The 20,645-nt window shown below is 41.5% G+C and overlaps 2 protein-coding genes across 4 annotated transcripts in view; both read left to right on the top strand.

Annotated features, from left to right (window-relative positions):
- NR1H4 (nuclear receptor subfamily 1 group H member 4) overlaps positions 1–1,332 on the top strand; it is a 36,076-nt gene extending 34,744 nt beyond the window's left edge. For both annotated transcript variants that reach the window (XM_083860299.1, XM_083860300.1), the window contains one exon: positions 632–1,332. In XM_083860299.1, the coding sequence (XP_083716425.1) occupies positions 632–870 (239 nt within the window). In that variant the 3' untranslated portion in view covers positions 871–1,332. The remainder of the gene's footprint in view (positions 1–631) is intronic.
- A 3,939-nt stretch (positions 1,333–5,271) lies between these two features.
- Positions 5,272–20,306, top strand: GAS2L3 (growth arrest specific 2 like 3). 2 transcript variants are annotated; one of them, XM_083860682.1, is made up of 10 exons: positions 5,272–5,405; positions 6,178–6,305; positions 7,605–7,651; positions 8,601–8,769; positions 9,167–9,285; positions 9,984–10,125; positions 13,336–13,399; positions 14,067–14,205; positions 15,071–15,178; positions 15,888–20,306. In XM_083860682.1, the coding sequence occupies exons 3-10, from the start codon at positions 7,634–7,636 to the stop codon at positions 17,247–17,249; spliced, it is 2,121 nt and encodes a 706-aa protein (XP_083716808.1). In that variant the 5' UTR covers positions 5,272–5,405; positions 6,178–6,305; positions 7,605–7,633; the 3' UTR covers positions 17,250–20,306. The 2 variants fall into 2 exon arrangements, with proteins under 2 accessions (XP_083716808.1, XP_083716809.1); XM_083860683.1 differs by lacking the exon at positions 6,178–6,305.
- Positions 20,307–20,645: the final 339 nt, after the last annotated feature.

Raw genomic sequence — 20,645 nt, 5'->3', positions numbered from 1 at the left:
TTCCAAATCAGGTTTCATGAAAGATGGGAAGGTGAAGCATTTCCATCACTCTTTGAGTCAGTGTGTCTCAGGAAATTTTTTTTATACCAAAAATCCAATTTCTTTTCCTCCCAATCCAAGTATCCAAACACATGTTTCCATATGAACAAAAAAAAGGGCAAGTATTTTCTAACAAAGAACTTTAATCTGAGGATGAAGATGTTTGAATTTCACCCTGGTGGCCTGCTTGTACACTCTACTGGCTAAATTCCCCAGGAGTAGTATGCCTCCAAGACCTTAGGATATTGCTCATTTTTTGCACTGCATTGCAAGATGTACTCTGGCGCAGAACTACATGGGGAGATGATGACAGAACTCCAGTGAAACGTTGCAGAGTTAAAACACTTCTGTTTTTGAGAAGGTTAAAAGTTTTCCCTAGCTAGAAGTGGGATGCTTACATGAAAACCCTAAAGCAAAAATATAGCATTAAACATTTTTATATTAATTTGAAAATAAATATTCTTTGTATGTATGAACATCAGTGGCTAGTGTAAATATTTGAATATTTTATACTAACTTATCAGTGTAAATAATTGCAATGTATCAGAGCACATATTTGCTAATCACTTATTTTCTTTAAAACCATAATCAGATCGACAATACATAAAGGACAGAGATTCTGTGGAAAGGCTTCAAGAACCATTGCTGGATATTCTACAAAAAGTCTGCAAACTTCACCACCCAGATAACCCTCAACACTTTGCATGTCTTCTGGGTCGTCTCACAGAATTACGGACATTTAACCATCATCATGCAGAGATGCTGATGTCATGGAGAGTGAACGATCACAAATTCACACCTCTTCTCTGTGAGATCTGGGATGTGCAGTGATGGATACTTTTTTTTTTTTTTTTTTTTTTTTTTTTTTTTTTTTTTTGGAGAAATATCTTTTAAAAGGACCACATAGCACTTATTTTCATAGAAAAGTAGCTCACGGTGCATTATATTTTCTTTACTGCATTTTTATAGAAACATGCCATGGATTCATAAAAGTCATTTTGTTCACCATGCACAGAATAGTGTATAGCTATCAGATCCTCACACGTGAGTATACCTTTTTCTGTATTTATACCCTCTGATCAGAAAGAGCCCACCAGCTCTTCAGAGGAACCCAATTAATTCCTGCTGCAATTAAGTTAATTGCAGTTACTGTTCCTCCGTAAAGAAATGGGAAAATGTAAGGTTCCATACGTATTTTTTTATTGCAGTTTTTTTTGGGGTTTTTTTTTTTTTTTTTTTTTTTTTTAATTTGGGGTTTGTTTTTTTTTGTTTGTTTGTTGTTGGGTTTTTTTACCTCTGCCAAAGAATATATTCCAGACAGTTACAGTGATAAAGCAGCCGAAATGATTAATGTCATAGACATTTGCTGTTCAACTCTGAAATATGTTCATGTAATGTATGCAAGATATTATTTCTTCTCAAGATGAAAAATTATGTAATGGAGAAAAACCACATACACACAAAAACTCTTTTCACGATGTAACATGTAACTGCAATTGCATTATTATTTCGAAGTAAAAATTATAGAGTATCTTTACTTTGTGAAAGCGTGTCACAGGTTGTTTTGCTTTATAACTTTAATTGCCGGTGCTTAATCGCCCTCGAAAATACCCCCAGCAGCACCCCAGAACAGGTGCGCGTGTCCGGATGCTGTGCCGGAGCTGGGGATGGCGCCGGGGGCTGCGGGCGGGCTGGGGGACTCTTCGTGCTGCGGTCCGCTCCCAGCGCCGTGCCCAGCGCTGCGGGAACGGAGCCCGGCTGCCGGGGGGCCCTACGGCTCCAGCGACGGCGGCTGCGGCCGGCCAGAGCCCCGGCCCTGGGGGCAGAGTCCCAGCCCGGGGGCGGTGTCCCGATGTCCCAGCCCGGGGGCGGTGTCGCGGTGTCCCAGCCCTGGGGGCGATGTCCCGGCCCGGGGGCGGTGTCCCGATGTCCCAGCCCGGGGGCGGTGTCGCGGTGTCCCAGCCCTGGGGGCGATGTCCCGGCCCGGGGGCGGTGTCCCGATGTCCCAGCCCGGGGGCGGTGTCGCGGTGTCCCAGCCCTGGGGGCGATGTCCCGGCCCGGGGGCGGTGTCCCGATGTCCCAGCCCGGGGGCGGTGTCGCGGTGTCGCGGCCCGGGGGCGGTGTGGCGGTGTCCCAGCCCGGGGACGATGTCCCAGCCCTGGGGGCGATGTCGCGGCCCGGGGGCGGTGTCCCGGTGTCCCGATGTCGCGGCCCGGGGGCGGTGTGGCGGTATGGCGGCCCGGGGGCGGTGTGGCGGCTCCGGGCCAGGTGCGGCGGGCTCGGGCCCGCCCCCGTCGCCCATTGGCGCTTTCGAAAGGAGCGGCCGGCGCGGGCCGGGGCGGCGGCGCTCGGTGCGCTGTAAGGGCACAGCGCGGCGCGGAACGGCACGGCACAGCAGAGCACGGCACAGCAGAGCACGGCACAGCGGTGGGTGTGACGGCAGCCCGCACCGGGGGGTGGCGGTGGCCCAGGCCCGGCCCGCGGGGGAGTGCGGGGCGGCTGAGGGGCAGCGGGGCGGTGCCAGCCCGGGCGGGAGCGGGGCGCTGCGGCGGGGCTCCCTCCGCTCGCCTCGGTGCCTCGGGCGCGCAGCTCCCGGGCCCGGGTCCCGCTGTCCGCAGGGAGGGCGCGGAGAGCCCCGCGTGTCGGGGAGCCCCGGCAGAGCCCGGTGCTGGGCGGAGCCGGCCCTGGGATCGGCCCGGCCAGCGGCGGCAGGTCCATCCGGACTCTCCGTCACGCGTGTCGGAAGGGAAGTGCCTCGAAACTCACCGTGGGGAAGGGAGAGGGGAGAGCTTTTGCATAACAGCTTTCAAACCAGTCTCTCCTGTGCCCTACGCAGGCGTTTGAGGACGCGGTGTTGTTTCTGTAGGAAATTTGCCCCAGTGCTCTTGGCTAAAACATTCATTCATGTTGCTTAATAAGTCGAAAAGCGTCTGTCTCCTTTCTTTGCCCCAAAGCTGGCCGTGTTCCAGGGATGCCGCGTGTCACCTTTGGCATATTATCAGATCAAGACATGGGGAAAAGTACATGTATTCCTTCAGGAGCTACAAGGCCTAGCTGGCCCATGCATTTGAAATTGTACCGGGTGCATCTTTCAGAATAAGAGGCGATTTTATATTTAAGTCGTAATACTCTTGACTGTGGCCAGCCAGCAGCCTGCTGAATGGGCATCACAAAAAGCTCCCCTCCGCGTTACTTTGCTGGCAGAAGTGTGGTGTAGAAATAGGAGGGTGAGAAGAACTTGGCTGTTGTATGTGAGGGAGCAGCCGGCACGGTGTGTTCGGTGTAACCAGCCTCTGCCCGAACTGGATGCTCCTGTGGGAAGCGGCCGTCTGCCTGTCTCCTGCGGAGATGCAGCTGTTGGGACCGAGTGCTCCTCCCTGATTTCAGGTGGGTTTCTCTGCCCTGACAAGTGCACTCGGGCCTTCGTTCCCATTTGGTAGGGAGAGCGTGCTCACCGCTTCTGCTCACTGCTTCGAGCTCTTCATGGAGAGCTGTGGAAAGGCAGTCCCCGCGGAGAGCCGTCAGAGGGCCTTAATGTAAGGAGGTGGTTGCCACCTTAAAGCCCATCACCTCGGACTGACTGGTCTGGTTCTTTCTCTTTCACGCCTCTGAGGCCTCCCTAGGGAAGCAGAGCTCCTGCTGACTCAGTAATGCAACAAAAAGGCTCTGTAATTGCTGTGGTGATGGAGGGAGTCGCGCTCGGTTCAGTGCATGTCTCTTGTGCGTGTTTTCTTCTGCGTGTTAGTAGATGTGTCTGTAAGAAAAGCTTCACTGTTCTGTAGTAGGTTTCAACAGATACTGACATGACAGCTTCTTTCATTTCAGTGTGTTTATAAACATGAGTTTCAGTAGGTACTGTCAAGACTAATCCAGTTGCTCTGGGTTATACTGTTGTGACTGCTTTGGGTGTTGATGGAATAGAAGATGTTCTATATCTTAAATATAGGGTGAAGATGTAGAAGTCTTTCTACCCAAGTTTTTTTTCTTAATGAGCCTGTTAACAGAAGGCATTTTAATGAGCCTGTGGAACCAAGTGTTGAGTTCCACTTGAGCTAGGTCAATGGCTGCTTCATCAATGTTTTAACTATCTGTAGGGTTGTGGGGTTTGTTTGTTTATGTGTTAACTGTTCAGTCAAGTAAAATGGGATTTGGACTTGGTTGATCTTGTGCGTCAGAAAGGGTTGTAATTAGCGTAGCATGTCTTGCTGGTTGGGCCCCAGTGAGTGATCTATAAATACTGATACAACTGATCCTAAGCAGGCTATCTAATGTAGCATCTAAGAGCATGTGTTAACACCCTGAAGTATTCTTGTAAAGTGCTTTAGTATTTGCTGACTCTGCTGTTTCTCAGAGTGTCTGGAGGCAAAGTGCTGGGCATCTCTGTGGAGAGCAGAGACAAACTGTGGTCTCACAAGTCTGTGTGGTCATGTCCAGGGTGTGTCTGCACCCCTTTTCCTGAGGAATGCCTATCCCTATGCCACATGTCAGTAGTTAGGGATGTTTTTCTCATCTCTCTTACCTGGTGTTGATCCATACCTCTAGTCCCTCACTGGAGGTTTGGCACTCAACCAGCTGAAGGCAATTCTTGCATCTCTGATGTATCATTTGGGGCTGACCACCTGTCTCCTAGTAAACCAGTATCCCTGTATTGATCCAGCTGTAAGGTGTGGCTAGGTGACAGCTCCTCTCCTTCCATCCCACAGAGCCATTGGCAGCAGAAATACCAGCAGAAATTAGGTGTTTCCTGAAAGTGGGGTTGATGGTGGGGGACCTCTATGCTTACTGAGCTTGAAATTGGACTGACTGCCCCCTGGTTGGGAAATGCCCACAAGTTTCTGGTGTTTTCCTTGTTTTGTGTGGTGAAGCAGGGAGGGGAAAATGGGGAAGAAACAGCACCAGAAAGAGGAAGGGGAAGAATTATTAAAGGAATTGTTTCTACTGTGACGGCCTTATTCAGTCTCTTGTCCCAAAGGACCTTGAGGATATCAGGGTCTGCCTGGAAGTGATAATGGCATGGCCTGAAGTTATGCGGGGGACGTGTTACAATGTACTTTTATTCTGAGGTTCTTTCTTTCACAGACCTCAGTGTCTGAACACCAAATGTCTGTTGAATGAGTTGATAAAACTGGCATGTGTAGAAACTGATGCTGTCCTATCTGGAGCTGCCAAAATTCAGTATCAGATACTTACATCATTCATTATGTACAGCTTTTTGATGCAGGGAACCCAACTGGTTTTAGAAGAAGTCAGATTGGTTATGACTCTGCCTAATACTGCAGTATTCACCTCACCACAACACCTTCTGCACATTTGCAGGCTGACTACTTGAAGGTGGTAGATCTGGGTCTTCTCCTGTGCTTCTCGCAGTAAGTGACAAGGCTAAATTAGTCTGTATTCCCTGCAATCTCTGAGCTGAACTGTTTGGCATCTGCAAATGGGTAATGGTACTGTATTACTTTTTCAACTCAAAATTCATGCACTGTAGTTCGCATCATCAGAGGATTTTTTTGTTAAATGTTTTTTAGATGTTCTGATAATAAGTGAAGCCTTTTGACTTTCTAGGGAGATCTGACATAGGGGCTTACAAAATAACTTGTTTTAGAAGAACAGGCCCTTGAAGTTCAAGTGCCACAATTTTCCTCAACCTCTTTTTTTTTTTTTTTTTTTTTTTTTTTTTTTTTTTTTTTGGCAAGACTAGTTTTTGTTAGGCATGCCACAGAACTGCAGATGCTGAGCATTCCTTTGATAGCTGCAGTGTGAATATTTTGCTTTGTTCATGTTTTGAGTGCTCCCTGTGAATTAGGCTGTCTTTTGTTTTCCCTTGGCAGTTAATATGCTAGAGCTTTTGTTAGACTATATGGAATTCCTTATTTTAATGAGACCAACTTCTCTACTGCCTGTTCTGCTGTTGTTTTATTTATTTTTTTTAATCAATGAAGCCTCTTATTGAGCTTCTCTTAGGACAATAGCTTTCTTATGCGAAAGGAAAATGTATTCCCCTGGACAAAGCTGTGGGAAGCATAGCATGCTCATTAGTAATGCTTGGTATATACCCTTCCATTCCTTTGTTCATTCATGGAAGGAAAAATGACATCAAGGAGAGGATGTCTCTTCTTTTTTTTTTTTTTTCTTTCCTAGAAATAGAAGGAAGGGGAAAGAAGTCATTTGGAGTGCCTCTGATAAGGTCTGAGAAGTGCTAGCAGTCCTGATACAAGGAAGTGTCTTCACCTGAAATCAAGCTGGTTGCTCATTTGCCAGTTGTAGAGGTAAGTTGTTTGAAATGCCTGATACCTGCGGTCCCACAAAGTCTGTGAGGTTTAAGGCAGTGGGAAGGAACAAGAGGGGGAAAATGACACCATGCTGTTTCCTATGTAGGATGAAGGGGTGAGAATTTTTACAAAACTTGTGTCTTCTGTGGTAGGCTATTCAGCCTTTTGTCATAGGACGGCCAGGTTGTGCAGGAGAGAAGATGCCATCTACATACAAAGCCTAAATATCTGGGACAGGAGAGGAAAATTACTTATTTTTAAATGAAAACAGATGAGTTAAAAATGTCTGATGTCTGCAATCTGGTTTTCAGTTTAATCAGTAAGGTGAAATTTTATTGCAGCTATTAAGTAACTGAGCAAGTAAATTGTTTTTAGCAGACTTCAAGACACAGATAGAAACTTTTTGACATTGTAAAATACCACTGAAAATTATGGAGAAGTACCTTCTGTACACATGCATGCAGCTAACCTGGCAATGCATCGTCAGACTTAGAGCCTCCAGGGAAAGACCTGCTAATCCTTAGCCCAGTGTGGAGCTTGTGCTGGATTTTCCCATGGTTGAAAGCGTTGCTGGAAAATACAGGAGAGAAAGCATTGACTGGATTGTCTCTAAAGTTTCCTTAATGTTCGTTTTGCCAGGGATTTGTACTGATGACTATTGCTGCAGTAGTTTTCAGCATTCTGTTGAAAACTTAGTGCATGCATGCTGCCTACAAAGATTTGTAAAAACATTGATTCTCTCCTGTCTATGCTAGAACTTGATGATCATTAAGGTCCCTTCCAACTCACGCAATTCTATGATTCTATAAGAGAAAATCTTATTTGTCAAAATTATTTATTTGCTTTAAGGTTTTCATGGTCTTCCAAGTATTTACATAAACTCAGGAGGCATAAATCTCTCTGCACACATGTACAAGATACACTTGTGATAACTTGGAAGGAAAGATCAGTGGCAACAGTGTTAAATTCAATAATGGTTTGAAGTATATGTATTACTCTTTGGCAAAATGCGTGTCCCATGGCTCCTAAAAATCTTACCAACTTTGGAGCATTTTTTATGCATGCAAAGTTAGTTGCTCCTTATGCTGTAATAACTGCACTTTTATCTGAGGGCAGAGAACTGAAGTTGACTGAATACTGGATCAAAACCTTAGCTACTAAAATATTTCCCTCTTCCCCCTTCCCTCTTTCCTGTTGGACTAATTCTTATTTCTCCAAAACAGTGCCGATGGGTTTTTCTAAGGATTTTCATGAAAGCAGGAGAGACTGTATTAAAAATCTCTTATTTTTCCTCAGGAGGAGAAACTAATGTAAAGCAGGTGACCATGCATAATGCAATTCAGGTAAATGCCTTTTGAAGTATTTAAATCCTGTATACATGTATAATATTTATTTTTTTTAATACAAAAGTCTAACCTGAAGCAGATGAAATACTAGATTCCCCTCAGATTAAAAAAAAAAGGTAGTAATTTTTCTCTTTTACAAGGAGCAATGTGACAAAGATAACCTACTGTTATTATCAGATAGGTGACCCATTCACTTCTTAGTGCTGTTAGTTAAGAAGGTTTTGAAGTCAAAGCCTGAGATTATTGGAAAATTTCCATCATGATTAAGAAGTGTTTTTTTAATAACTTATATTCTAGTTAATCACTTAAGTATAAATAAATGTATTTAACATACACACTGAACTGAAGGAAAATAGTTAAGAATACCAGAAGGACTCTGTCTTTGGGAACTTTTCTTCACAAAATTTCAGTGTAGTCCTTTTCTTGAAATTTAAGTTACCTCTTATTTAGAAAATGTGCAGTCCTGAAGAGAAATGCTAGGTATTTGTGTTCAACAAATGTGTTATGTCCTTGCATGGGAACATTTCCTCTTTTAATGCTATAATTTTTAATGATTTAAGCACAAAATGCCTCTGAAATGTTTGATCAAGAAATCAGTAGTCTATAGTAAATTATATGATAATTTTCAGATTTCATGACTTAAAATGTGCTGAGTTAGAAAACCTGAAGCATTTAATGCATATTCTCTTTGTTCTATATTCAGGTAAGTATGTAATTTTAAATCCAAAGGAGTCAAGAGAATGAATGTAGTAGTATATTGGTGCAGAAGTTACTAACAAGAGCAGAACCATTTGATTGCTGTGTTGGTTTGCTGTATCTGTTGAAAGGGAAGTGAACACTTACACTTTGAATAATAGTTCTACAATTTATTCAGAACCACAACTTTTTGTCATCTAACTGCAAATATTAGAGCTTCCTGTCTTCAGCTTACCGAAATCTTCTGCAGGTGTGGTTTGGAGATGAGCTTCCCCTGAGTCCCCGAAGTCCTCTGACTCCGAGGCATGGGCCGGGTTTGGCAGACGTGTGCCTGTATGACCAGTGGATATCTGTGCGGCATGAAGCCACTTTGGTGCCTATGCAAGAAGATCTCTCAATCTGGCTGTCTGGTTTGCTGGGTGAGCTTAAAAAAAAATCTCTCTAATGAATTTCAAAGCACTTCCAATGTTCTAGTCAGTGCTGATGTGTAATAGCTATAGTACTCTTACGATCTGGTGTATTTGAGTTTGAATGGCTGGTAGAATTGCATTAGAGTGCATGCTTTGATGTCAGTTTTATTAGCTGCCGCCTCTTAAGGGTTGCACAATTAATAATTCTACTTTATATTTCTGAATCTTGTTACTCTAATTAAAATCTAATTACACTAATATTTTATTTTATTTTACTTATATATTTCTTCTATTTTCTGGTCTTTAACACTGGAATGCTGTGGGAGTCACCTCTAACTTCTTGCCTTCATATGAAACTTCCTTACCTTTTGTGGGGTAACTCTAATATTGACTTTTTTTCTTAAAGGAGTGGAAGTCAAAGCAGAACAACTGCTAGAAGAACTTGATAATGGGGTACTGCTTTGCCAATTGATTGATGTTCTTCAAAACACAGTTAAAAAATGTTGTAGCACAAATAATTTAAGGGTGAGTTGTATAATGATTTTTAAAATACATATATGTAAGTCCTAAATTTTAAGTAGTAGTTACAGGGAAAGCAGGTGAATGAAGCTTCTCAAAGTGTTTTGTATGCTGTGTGTCGAGAGACTGATTAATAGTAAAGTGGCTTTATAGATGGATAAGCTCATTCAACAAATTACTTGTTTTGTTAATGACATCCTAAGGTCCTTATTAGGTTATTAGCTTGACTTCAGTAGAAGTCTTGCCAGAGGAACATCTAGTCCAAGTCTGGAGTTTGTTCCCCTGATATCAGTGTGGGTTTTTAATAAGATATCCATTGGCACTCGGTAGTATATTTTATGCCAGAAAGTGGTAGCTGAACTCGTGTGCAGGTCAGCCATAAAAGTATCCAAACCTGGAGATGGGCTTCAGTGTTTTTACTGAGAAGCAATGCTTAGTTGAAATGTGAATCTCAAGCGAGTCTCTGTTACTTTGAGGTACAAAGGCTGCAGAACTAAGGACTATTCACTTGTTGACTATTCACAATGATAAGGTAGAATGCCTTCTGTATTAGTGTAGCTTTTTTCATAGTGAGGTGAACACAAAATAGTTACAACTGTTTCTGTACTCTGAATTTAGGGTATATTTTGCTTTGCAAATATACTTTGAAATCTGTTGGCAATGTTGCTGTGCACAATGTACTTTTTGTTTTCTTCCCTTGCCAGAATTTTCCTATGAGAAAAGTTCCATGTAAGAAGGATGCTCCATCAGGATCTTTCTTTGCCAGAGATAATACAGCCAACTTTCTTAATTGGTGTAGAGCCATTGGAGTTGATGAGACATACCTCTTTGAATCTGAAGGCTTAGGTAACTCATTCTTTTTATAAGGTTTGCTTTGATCTCTGTGTGAATAACTACCTGGTCAGGGAGATGCCTGGTTATAGACTTTTGAACTTTTTCTCTTGATTCTGCATGTCTTGTGCAAGCTTTTATTTTAAGGCAGTGTCCAAATAAAAGCCTTGAAAAATCAATTCAATGACTAATATAACTTGCATGATGCTTTTCCAAACTTCTGAAAGTTACTGTGGGATGAAGTGTGAGAGCTGTGCAACAAAATACCATGTTTTTCTTCAGTAAAAAGAACCACTGAGAAACAGAGGGGAAAATGGTAGTTTCACTTTCTGTGTGTGGGAAGACCACACGGTCATGGAGTCCACTCACAATGAGGTATTTTATTTGGTATTAGAGCTCATTCTTGTTGTAAAAATCCCTCAGAATAATACATTCATGATGGTTTAATTTGGTTATTTAAGTTAAATTTGGTTATTCAGACAACATCGAGGCGTTGTCTGAAATGGCAACAGCCTGTTGGTAATTAACATTTACTTCAGGACACACTTAACATGACTCTAAACCATTTGTATTTCCTCATTTAATAAGATAGTTATAAAAATAAATATTACCAACTTTGAGTATGCCTGCCCAGTGCACAACTGGTGCTGTATAGCATCTTCTAGACTGAAAAGATGGAATAAATTTTTTTTGACTGCTAGTTGAAAGGATTGTACTTCCATCGCATAATAAATAGGGAAATACTCTTCTACCAGCTATAATGTCAGTAAAAATTAATTAATAAAAAACTTTCTATGGCAAGCCAAATTCAATTGTTGTTTGGCTTTTTTTTTCTTTTTTTTTAATAAGCAAAATATCTGTCTGTCAGCAGACTAGCAAAATATGAGAAGTATCTTTGTTTTCAGTAATCATATGAATTTGTCATAGTATTTACTGTATTTTGAAGTCTTTGTGCCATTAAATGCTATTTACCTGCTGGCTGGACTTCCCATGCATCTTGTAGTAGCATCCGTGGATGGCAGGGAGAAGGAATTCTGCAGACCTGAGATATTCTGGAAACACCTGGTTTTATTGTGAGGGTCGTGGGTAAAAAGGGCTTTGCCTTCAGCCACCAGCCTCGGCTGAAGGGAAGCCCCAAAGAGAGAGAGAGAGAAGGTATGAGGTAAGGGAGGTAAAAAAGCTAAAAGGGGTAAAAGAGAGGTAAGAGCAAGATAAGAGAGAGGGAGTGGTAAGAGCAAGAGGTAGAAGAGGTAAAAGCAAGAGAGTGAGGACCTTGTTACAATACATTATATTTCCTTTTGTGTTGAATATTCTAATTTACAGTGACCAACCTGTGCAAGATACAAAACTTACAAACTTTGCACGCAGCCTATGAGAGCTACTATATTACCATATCATCCTATATTCTAAACTCTAAAAACTACTTTTCTTATCTACTTTTTCCCTGATACCTTGGCAGGGTGGAGAGGAGCTACACCCTTGGGTCGTTTTGTTTTCTGTCCTTTAACCTAACTCCAGCTGATCACCGTTTTCCTGCCTGCCATGCCTACATCTCAAAGCTGGCCTTCATTTCTATTTCACTCACAGGTTTTACATCTCCAGTATTTCTTACAAGACAATCATATCCATAAGCCCTTCCTGTCCCATCTTTCCCAACAGCATCTCTACTGGATAAGTCATCTTTTAAAACAGTTGGGAAAACTCCATCATTTGCATCTATCTCATTTTGATTAACTAGTGAGTGTATCTTTTTTCAGTGCCAGGAAATACAGAAGTAGAACTGAGTTACAAGAATATTTTAATTTGGTTTTTTTAGTTCCTTGTATGAATTGTATTGCTTAAACATATTAGTTCCTGTAAATAGACAGGTAGCTAGAACCTGTTTATCTTCCCTGAGATAAGCAGACATGATTTCCTAGTGCTGTGGCTTTCACTAATAGCAAAGTAGTGTTTTGAAGTCTGTAACTCTTGACACAAGCTTTCTTTGTGGCATGAATATCTTCTGTGAGCCTTTTTGGCAGTTGAAATAAGCAGACTTGCAGCCTCCTAGATGAAATGTTCTTTCCACTGATGTTATCCATCAGACTTTCAAGCCATTTTTCATGAATGAAATAGGGGAAGGATAAGTTGGCAATTGTCATTTTCCCATCAGGCACATATAGCAGCACCTCCTGAAAATTGTAGATGATTGGGAAGGAAATAAATCAAGAGGCTCCTGAGACAGCAGAAAGGAAGATTAGGCATCATGGGATGCCCTTTGACATCAAGCCAAAACAAATGTCTTGCTCTTTGCTAGGGGTATATTTGGATTTTTCCCTCTTCCATTTGAGCAAATTACAACACTTCTGTTACAGCTAGCAAATATGCACATGCATTTTATACACTAAAAAATATATTAATTCACTGCTAAAAGTAGCTTGTAGATTATGGCTATGTCAACTTTCTATTCTAGATTTACCCTTCATAATCAAATCTTTTGAAAAGCAGGCTTAAAAACTGGCACAGATGTAAACAAGAAAATCTGACTTCATACTTGGATTATACTTTAGGAAACACATTTAAAGCAAAGGCATTTTAAATATCAAATCAAACATCAGAAAGATGTTGAATTTCATCTGTAAATATAGAGCTGGAACTTTTGAAGTAGTGATAAGAAAAAAGATCTGTTACTTACTTAACTGGTAACAGTCACCCAGATTGTGCTTTCCCAGTCAAGGTTTAAAACCACTCAGGCTGACTGGCTGTGTAGCCATCCACTAGTCAGCTTGGGCCCTTGCAGTGTATCATTCTGTGGATGGTAACTTCCATAGTGCATGAACCTAGCTGTGACTATAGGCATGAGCATGAACAGATGGATGTATTTTCCTATTTGTAATTGTTAAGTGCTTTTCATCTTTAAGACTATGATATTGCATTTGAGGGTAGGGAACAGGAAGTGTTCACGTCTCTTTGTTTCCTGTTCTCATCAATAAGGGAAATCATAGGAGGAAGAGAAAAGTGGTTTCAGGAGTGCCAGGATGAGTTTAAAGCCTTTATGGAATAGAAAACTAGAGTTGCAAAGCATGCAGTGCTTTATCAATGATCATGTACCCTGCCTCTGGGTAGGATGATGGGAAATTTATAGTTGTGGATACCTCATCTTCCCTTCTCTTGGCTGTACCTAATTGCATAGGCCTCCTGCAATAAATATGATCTAGAACTCCTCTTTATTCTCTTCCCTTTTAGTGTTGCACAAGGATCCAAGACAAGTGTATCTTTGTCTGCTGGAAATTGGGCGCATTGTATCTGGGTATGTGATCCACACCTGCTCCTAACAAGAAATTGAAGGACACTTCCTACTAAGTAAAAGCTAAGACAAAGTTAAGGCATTATTTGCAGCTTTTAAGTGCAGTGCAGTTACTTCTGTGCAAAAAGTAATGAGTAGCTTTTCTAGGACCATCATACAATATGAATATTTTTTCAAATATTTATCAGACTCCTTCCATGGAGAAGTGCTGTTCTATGCTGGTTTCTATAGCTGTGTGTTTAAGTTATGCACTCAGCTTATCTGTACCTCTTGGAAGAACTCACTGAGCATTAAATAAAATTTTAAGTGTTAAAAATTTTCAGTGTTTTGGAAGGTATCCCTTTATTATCTAAATGTAGACTTGATTTATTTCTAGTGCAGAGCTGGAAGCTTTAAGACAGTCTATCTAAATTGGATGTGACCTCAACTGCGTAGTTTTGGCAGTATTTTTATTGCATCCTCTGGTAACACCAAGGCTACCTTGGGAAGGGCTTCTGTTGGAAACGCAGAGATGCTCCTTCTCTTTGGATTATCAAGGCAATTATTCCTCTGACTGATTCAGATGTCCCTGTCTGCCAAGCTACTTATAATTTTGGAAGTTTGTTATCATCAGTTTCTTTTTGTTTTCTTTAGTAAATTATTAATTAAACATTCTGCTTTGGTATTTGAGGTATGGAGTTGAACCTCCTGTACTCGTAAAACTAGAGAAGGAAATTGAGCTAGAAGAAACCCTGCTGATGACTTCTGGGCCACCATCACCTCTTACCACACCAAAGTCATGTTGTCACAATGGGGCACTACATGAGGCAGTAAGTGCTACTTGCTTAGTGTGATATGGGCTTTAAATGAAACTGTTAGTTTCATACTTGTATGATCTGTCTCAGTAAGGACAGGCTGGTTTTCATCTAACACATGTGAGCCTCCTCAAACAGAAAACAGAAGGGTATGCACCTGTTTGTTTGTTTGTTTTTGAAAATGTAAATGCCCGTTCTATATGTTTTGGAGTACATATAACCTACGTTGATTTCCTTTCCCTTCTTCCTTTTCCTTGCTTCTTTGGGTATAAGAAATGCTCTCATTCAGTTTTTCTGGCATGTCAATATTCTGTGACTGCAGTGAATGTTTCTCTTCAATTTGATCTTTTCATAAAACTTCATCAGATGTTAAAGTAGGGTTTGAAAGTCTTTTGAAAGAAGATTTTAAATCAAACCTCTGTAGCTCTACCAATTGGAAATGAATTTGTGTGCAGAAAAGGAAATTATTTGTACAGCTTGTGGACTGGCCCAGAGGGGAAATGATGAACAATTTTCCTATTCTGCTTAAAAATTCATTTGTTTTAAAGGTCCTCTGTGTTGTAATGTAAAAATTCTGTTTCCTTGGAAATGTTAGCCACCAGATCCTTACTTTCTCTGAAAACTCACTATTTGTCCTTCTTGGCAATAGTGTCACCCTTACAATTTGTTGCATTTCTAAGTGGCTCTTCAGGGCAGATCTTCTCTAACCCAGCACTTATTTGGGGACTCCCTTTCCCCTTTTTTCAGTAGTTTCCTTCTTGGGTCTTCCTTCTTAATAGAAGAAGGAACCATCTAATAGAAGAACCATCTATTAACTCAATAGATGGTTAAACTCATGCTTCTGTCAAAATACTAACAAATGCTTTCAATTTATAACTAGGTGAAACATATAGCAGAAGATCCTCCCTGCAGTTGTTCCCATCGATTTTCAATTGAATACTTATCAGAGGGACGTTATAGGCTGGGAGATAAAATACTCTTCATACGAGTAAGTAGATTTTTAGAACTCCAATTTATATTTATTCTGGGGAAAGAAATGCTTTTAAGTGAAATACCTCATTTTTATGGAGTTGTTTTAGAATTAAAGAATTATTTAGGTTGGGACAACTTTTCATTCAATCCCCTATTCTAAATAGGTGTAATTACTCCATTCTTTAGATCTTTTATCCACAAACATTGATTTTACAACTGTACTAAACTAAGGTAATTATTTCTTTGTGGTGTCTCTAAAATTTCAGTAATGACTTGCAACAAAAATAAGGATAATGCCATAGAATATCCTGAGAATGTTGCTTGTTCAAAACCTGGATTCTTGGGGTTTATAATTTGCGGGGTAGTTGAGTATTCTTCTCAGCAGTCATAAGAGTTTGTTACAAGAACATCCATAATTTAAATTAAACCCATGCCCAGAACTCTGTATACTAAAAAAAGATGATTACAGAATGGTTAAAATGTCTTCTATAAAGATGTTTCCATTATTTCCTGACACAGAATTACTATCTATGCAGGAGAAGCTATCTAATAAAATAGTTGGGAAGAATAGACCTTGTTTATCACGTAATTTCTCTGTTTTAAAATCTTTCTCTGTAAGAAAGGAAATGCTAGTTTTAGTCAATTTCAGTAGGTGGTAATGTAAGATGAAAAAAAATAAAATAAAATTTTCTCTTGTTCTTCTGCTCCCACCCTCTCTTCCCCAGATGCTACATGGCAAGCATGTGATGGTACGTGTTGGTGGAGGCTGGGACACTCTTCAAGGTTTTCTGCTCAAATATGATCCGTGCCGAGTGCTTCAGTTTGCAACTCTGGAACAAAAAATCCTGGCATTTCAGAAAGGGATCACCAGTGACAGTATCCCCAGCTTGTCAGCTAGAAATCAGGAGCCTCCTCTTATGAATCCAATGTCAGCTGTCAATATGTTTCAAAAGCAGCCATCAAAACCTCCTGCTCCTGTTTTAGGTCTTGAGGCCGGTGCCAAGAAGGCTTTATCTAAACGTCATCAGTCCCCAAGAGTGGCGGTGACCCCGTCTTCCACTGCCAAGTCATCCACAGTCAGGTCCAAGTTACAAGGGTCCTCAGGAGCAGGTGTGCAGTCTCCTTTCAAACCATTAGCTGGCACCTCAAAGAAACTGGAGTCTCCTGCATGCAACTCACCAGCTTCTGCTCCTTCACAGCCTGGAAGCAAAAGTTCTTCACGTGCAGGAACAAGAACAGCTCTTGTTCCCTCTGAAATGTTGCGCAAACGTATTCGGTCCCCCGATGCTACCAAGGTGAAATTTGCCCTGTCTCGAGGCTCCCCAGCATCAACAATCCCTCCTGTCCTCTCACCCTCTAGAAAACAACCATCTCACTTGTCTGGGGCAGCTGGAACAACAGCTTCAAAACAGAAGTGTGTCCCTGCTAAATGCAAACCTGTATCTGCCACTAAAACCAAAGCGAATTCGGTCACTCCCAGACCTGCTCGCCTGCCAGTTACAAATCTGCACACTGTTGCCAAGTTTGCACATTCTCAGCAGCTCCTTGCAAAACCTGCTGAAAATGATATTCAGATCTCAGGTGCTGAGTCTCAGCATCCTCAGAAAGCCCCCCAAACAACTTCTCACCTAGCAAGGAGCTTGAAAACTGCTTCTAAGCTAAAACTTTCAGCTTCTGCACCTTCTCTTGCACTTAGCAAAGCATCAAAGTCACCACCTCCATTGTTACCTACAGGCAAAAATGTGTCATCAGCTGACCAGAAGGAGCAAAATGCCAGTAATCCCCCCCAGGCTGGAGCCTCTTTATCCAAACCTGCTGAGCGCACACCTTTGTCTGTTGTACGGCTTCCTCAAACTTCAGCCAAAGCAGCAGTGACCAAAAAGCCAGCACAGCCTTCCATAAAAGGTCAGCATTCAACCAAAAATGTGCCAACGAACAAAACCTTGGCCCAAGCAGCCAAGAAGCCACTCCCAGAGAAGCAGGCATATAATAAAAGAACACCTGATGTGTCAAAAGTTCCTCTTCCAAAGAGCAGGCAAGATGATCACTATTTTGTTATGACAGGAACTAAAAAGCCCAGAAAGTAAACTAATTTGTTACTTTCTGTGGAAGTCTCTGTTTTGTTCAAAAGGGTCTCTTGTAATTGCTACACTGAGGGCAAGGAAAAAAAAGTTAAATAACACTACATTTAATACAAAATATTAGGTATAACCTGCCTTTTGCTGCCTAACTTACTGTAAGAACTATTTATTTTGTGGTTTGGAAACTTCTATTTGGACGTGTTTAGAAGAGAGCTTACTTGCTGTGTAGCGCTGTGGAATGGCAAATATCCTTGATCTGCTGCAGAAAAGCATGGGAGAGGAAATGGGAATTGAGGCTGATGCTTTTGCAGCAGGACTCTGGTGGTTCTGGCACATCTGCATTGAGATGTGTGGCAAGCAACAGAGCTGTGCACAAGCTGTAAAATTTCTAATACCTCAAACAAAACTGTGGGTTTTATTCACTGGTATCCCAGAATCCAAATCTGGGTCACATGTTTTGGAAAGAGAAGAAATTTCTAGTCCTGTTTAGATTTGACAGGTGCTGTTCATTGTGCCCCCCCATATGCCTTAAAGTGGATTCAGCTCACTTGGAAGTGGAGCCTGGTTTGCCTTAAATTGCACACCGATAATTGTGGCTTTTATTGCTCACTTTCATTGTGCCTTAGCCTCTCAAATTCAGAACAGAACTCTTTAGTGAGCAATACTACCTTTAAAACCCAGGGCAGATAACTTTGCTTGGTCCATGTTCAAATCTGACTAGCTTTCCTAGAAAGCTCTTGCTGCGTGGAGAGATGCTTCCGAGTTCCAGAGAAGACACTTTCCCCTAGGCTGGAGCCCCACACCAGCTCCGACTCCTGGGTTGGAGCCCCAAAACAGCTCCTGTGGCAGCAACACCGAGCTGAAAGCACTGACCTGGTCTAACAGAGCTTTACTGCTCTGCAGGAGTGGCCTTTGCATGTAAGACTGAATTGCTAAATACTTTTCTCAGTGTTACAGGTTAATTTTTGTGGCACTCTAGTCTGCAGTGGCCTTTCTTGTTTTATTTGTGAAGACTTCTTTCCTGGCTCTCATCTATCACTCTCTGGAGGTGAGAAGTAGTTTCCCAAAGAGGAGTGTAGTCTGCATTTGCCTTTAAACATCTTAAAATGCCAGAAAGCTATGCACTGTTTACACCCAGCTCCTGAAGTGCTCCACACCTTTACGCTTCAGAAGTGAGCTTCATGGTAGACTTGAAACTACTGTCCTTGGGAGTAGTGCTGTTTGGGTTATTTTGGGGTTAATGAACGGTTGTCCCCACAGACAGTGAGGAGCTCTGAAGGTCTTTTAAGACACACTGATGGCTTCTATAGACCATCACTTCTGCCCTCCATTCCCAGTATATCTATGGACAGAAGGGGGTGTCACTGCCATAGAGGCTCCTGGGTAGTGGAACAGGGAAGTCTTTTAAAAAGAAGTGTTCTGTAGAATATGTAGTTTCTGTTGTGAAGGGGTTATATTTTGGTTTTTTTTGGTTTTTTTCCCCCCTGGAACTAGAGTAAGCAAACATTGTAAACTGAGTTCTCATTCAGTGTGGCAGAGTCATAGAGCTGCTTTTCTGAGCACTTTGTTAGCTTATTTTATTTAATTTATGATTCTATTTATGCATATCTACTGTACAATAGTGCTCACAACCTGCTTGGAGTAAGCAGTAGATACCAGTATCCAAACTGTAGGAGGAAAACAGACTAGTTTTGATAATGTGGATGCAAGTCCCACAAGATCCCACACAAAGCTGTATGTTTGGGTAAGGCCTTGCGCTTGCTTGTTTTATATGTACCCTAGTCAAAGCCACTGCTGCAATGTTAGGCAGAGTATTGACTATAGTGGGTTCCTGTCAAGTTAGGTAAATCTGACACATGGCACATGTAAAATTCTGGAAGCATTTTACAGTAGATGACTTGCTTTTGATTTTTGGGCTTCCAAATGGTGAGTTACATGTGATATATCTCATGCATATTAATAGCTGACTTCTTGGGGTTTTCCTTCTGTAATGGGTGTGGAAGAGATGGAGTTGACTTTCTTCATAGCATCCCATATGGGGCTGTGTCCTAAATTTAAAATCTACACCAGTGTTGCTAACACACTGATGTTTCGGCTGTTGCTGGACAACCCTTTCCAGGGTCAAGTCTTTCTTTTTCCTGCTCTGCCCCCACAGTGAGTAGGCAAGAGTTTGGGAGTGACGTGGCTGGGAACTGGCCAACCTGAACTGGCCAAAGAGCTATTCCATATCATAAAGCATCACCTCAACAATAAAAAGAAGGAAGAAGTAGAGAAAGAAGGGCATGCAGGTTGTGTGGCTTCTAAGGTGGCTCTTTGTCAGCTGGCTGGACATTAGTCTGTCTGTGGGAGTAGTGAAGGATTGCCTTTGCATCACTTCGTGGTTTACTTTTCATATAATTTCTTCATTCATTAAACTCTTTATCTCAGCCAGTGAGTTTTGCTTTTGCTGCTTCTCTCTCTGTATCTTGCTGAGGGGTGGAGGAGAGATAAGGGGAGTGAGCAGCCGCACTTGGCTGCTGAGTGGGGTCAACCCACAGCACCTTTTAAACCATTAAAAGGTTTTTAGCATCAATTTAAACTCTGAGGCTCTTGGATCTCAGTGTAAGACAACTTCACCATCTACTTTTCTGAACTACAGAGAAAATGAAGCAAATGGCTTCATCTTTGTGATATATGATGTCATGTAATAGACCGAATTTTAAAGTTCAAAATTAAATAAAAATGCATAAACTGTTACAATTGAAACCTTAATCAGCTAATCTAAAGTTGCACATGGATAGACTTGATTTGGTTTTATTATAAAAATAATGTATTTGAGCATGACCCAACTTCTGTTGTTCTTTCTGTTCTGAAAATTGTAGTCACCAACTGCATAGTCATGTAACATGAAGTGAGCCAAGAATAAGGTGTAACGAAGTACTTCCTCATGGAAATACATACTATTTTTGCAATGTTTGTTGCCAAATAGCAAGTCTGATCTTCCATTTATATTACGTTTTATGAGGAAAAGATAATTTGGAGCAAGAATCTGACTGAATTCTCCATGTGATATCCGTGTCTTTGTATGAGTACTTATTTATAATAAACATATCCTGCACCTTTTTATGTGCACACATGTTTTTTCTCCTGACATCTTTTTGTGGGGAGGGAAAGAGAATGCATTTCAGAAGGCTCACATTTTCTCCCTACCACCACATAAATAGTAGATTCCATCTCTGGATTAAATAGCTGCATCTTAACCATTGCTTTGTTTGGATTTCAAGACAAGTTTACTCTGACCCTGATGTCAGTGTGACTAATTGTGTAAGAAGGGGCTTCCTACTCTTTCTTAGCTGAGCCTAAGTAGTTTCATATAGAACTCTGAAAGTTGTGTTTGCAGCTCTACTTGAAATATAAAGCAGC

The sequence above is a fragment of the Zosterops lateralis genome (genome assembly GCF_965231275.1).
Source record: "Zosterops lateralis genome assembly, chromosome: 4".
Taxonomy (NCBI): domain Eukaryota; kingdom Metazoa; phylum Chordata; class Aves; order Passeriformes; family Zosteropidae; genus Zosterops; species Zosterops lateralis.
This window is presented reverse-complemented; position numbering and strand designations above follow the sequence as displayed.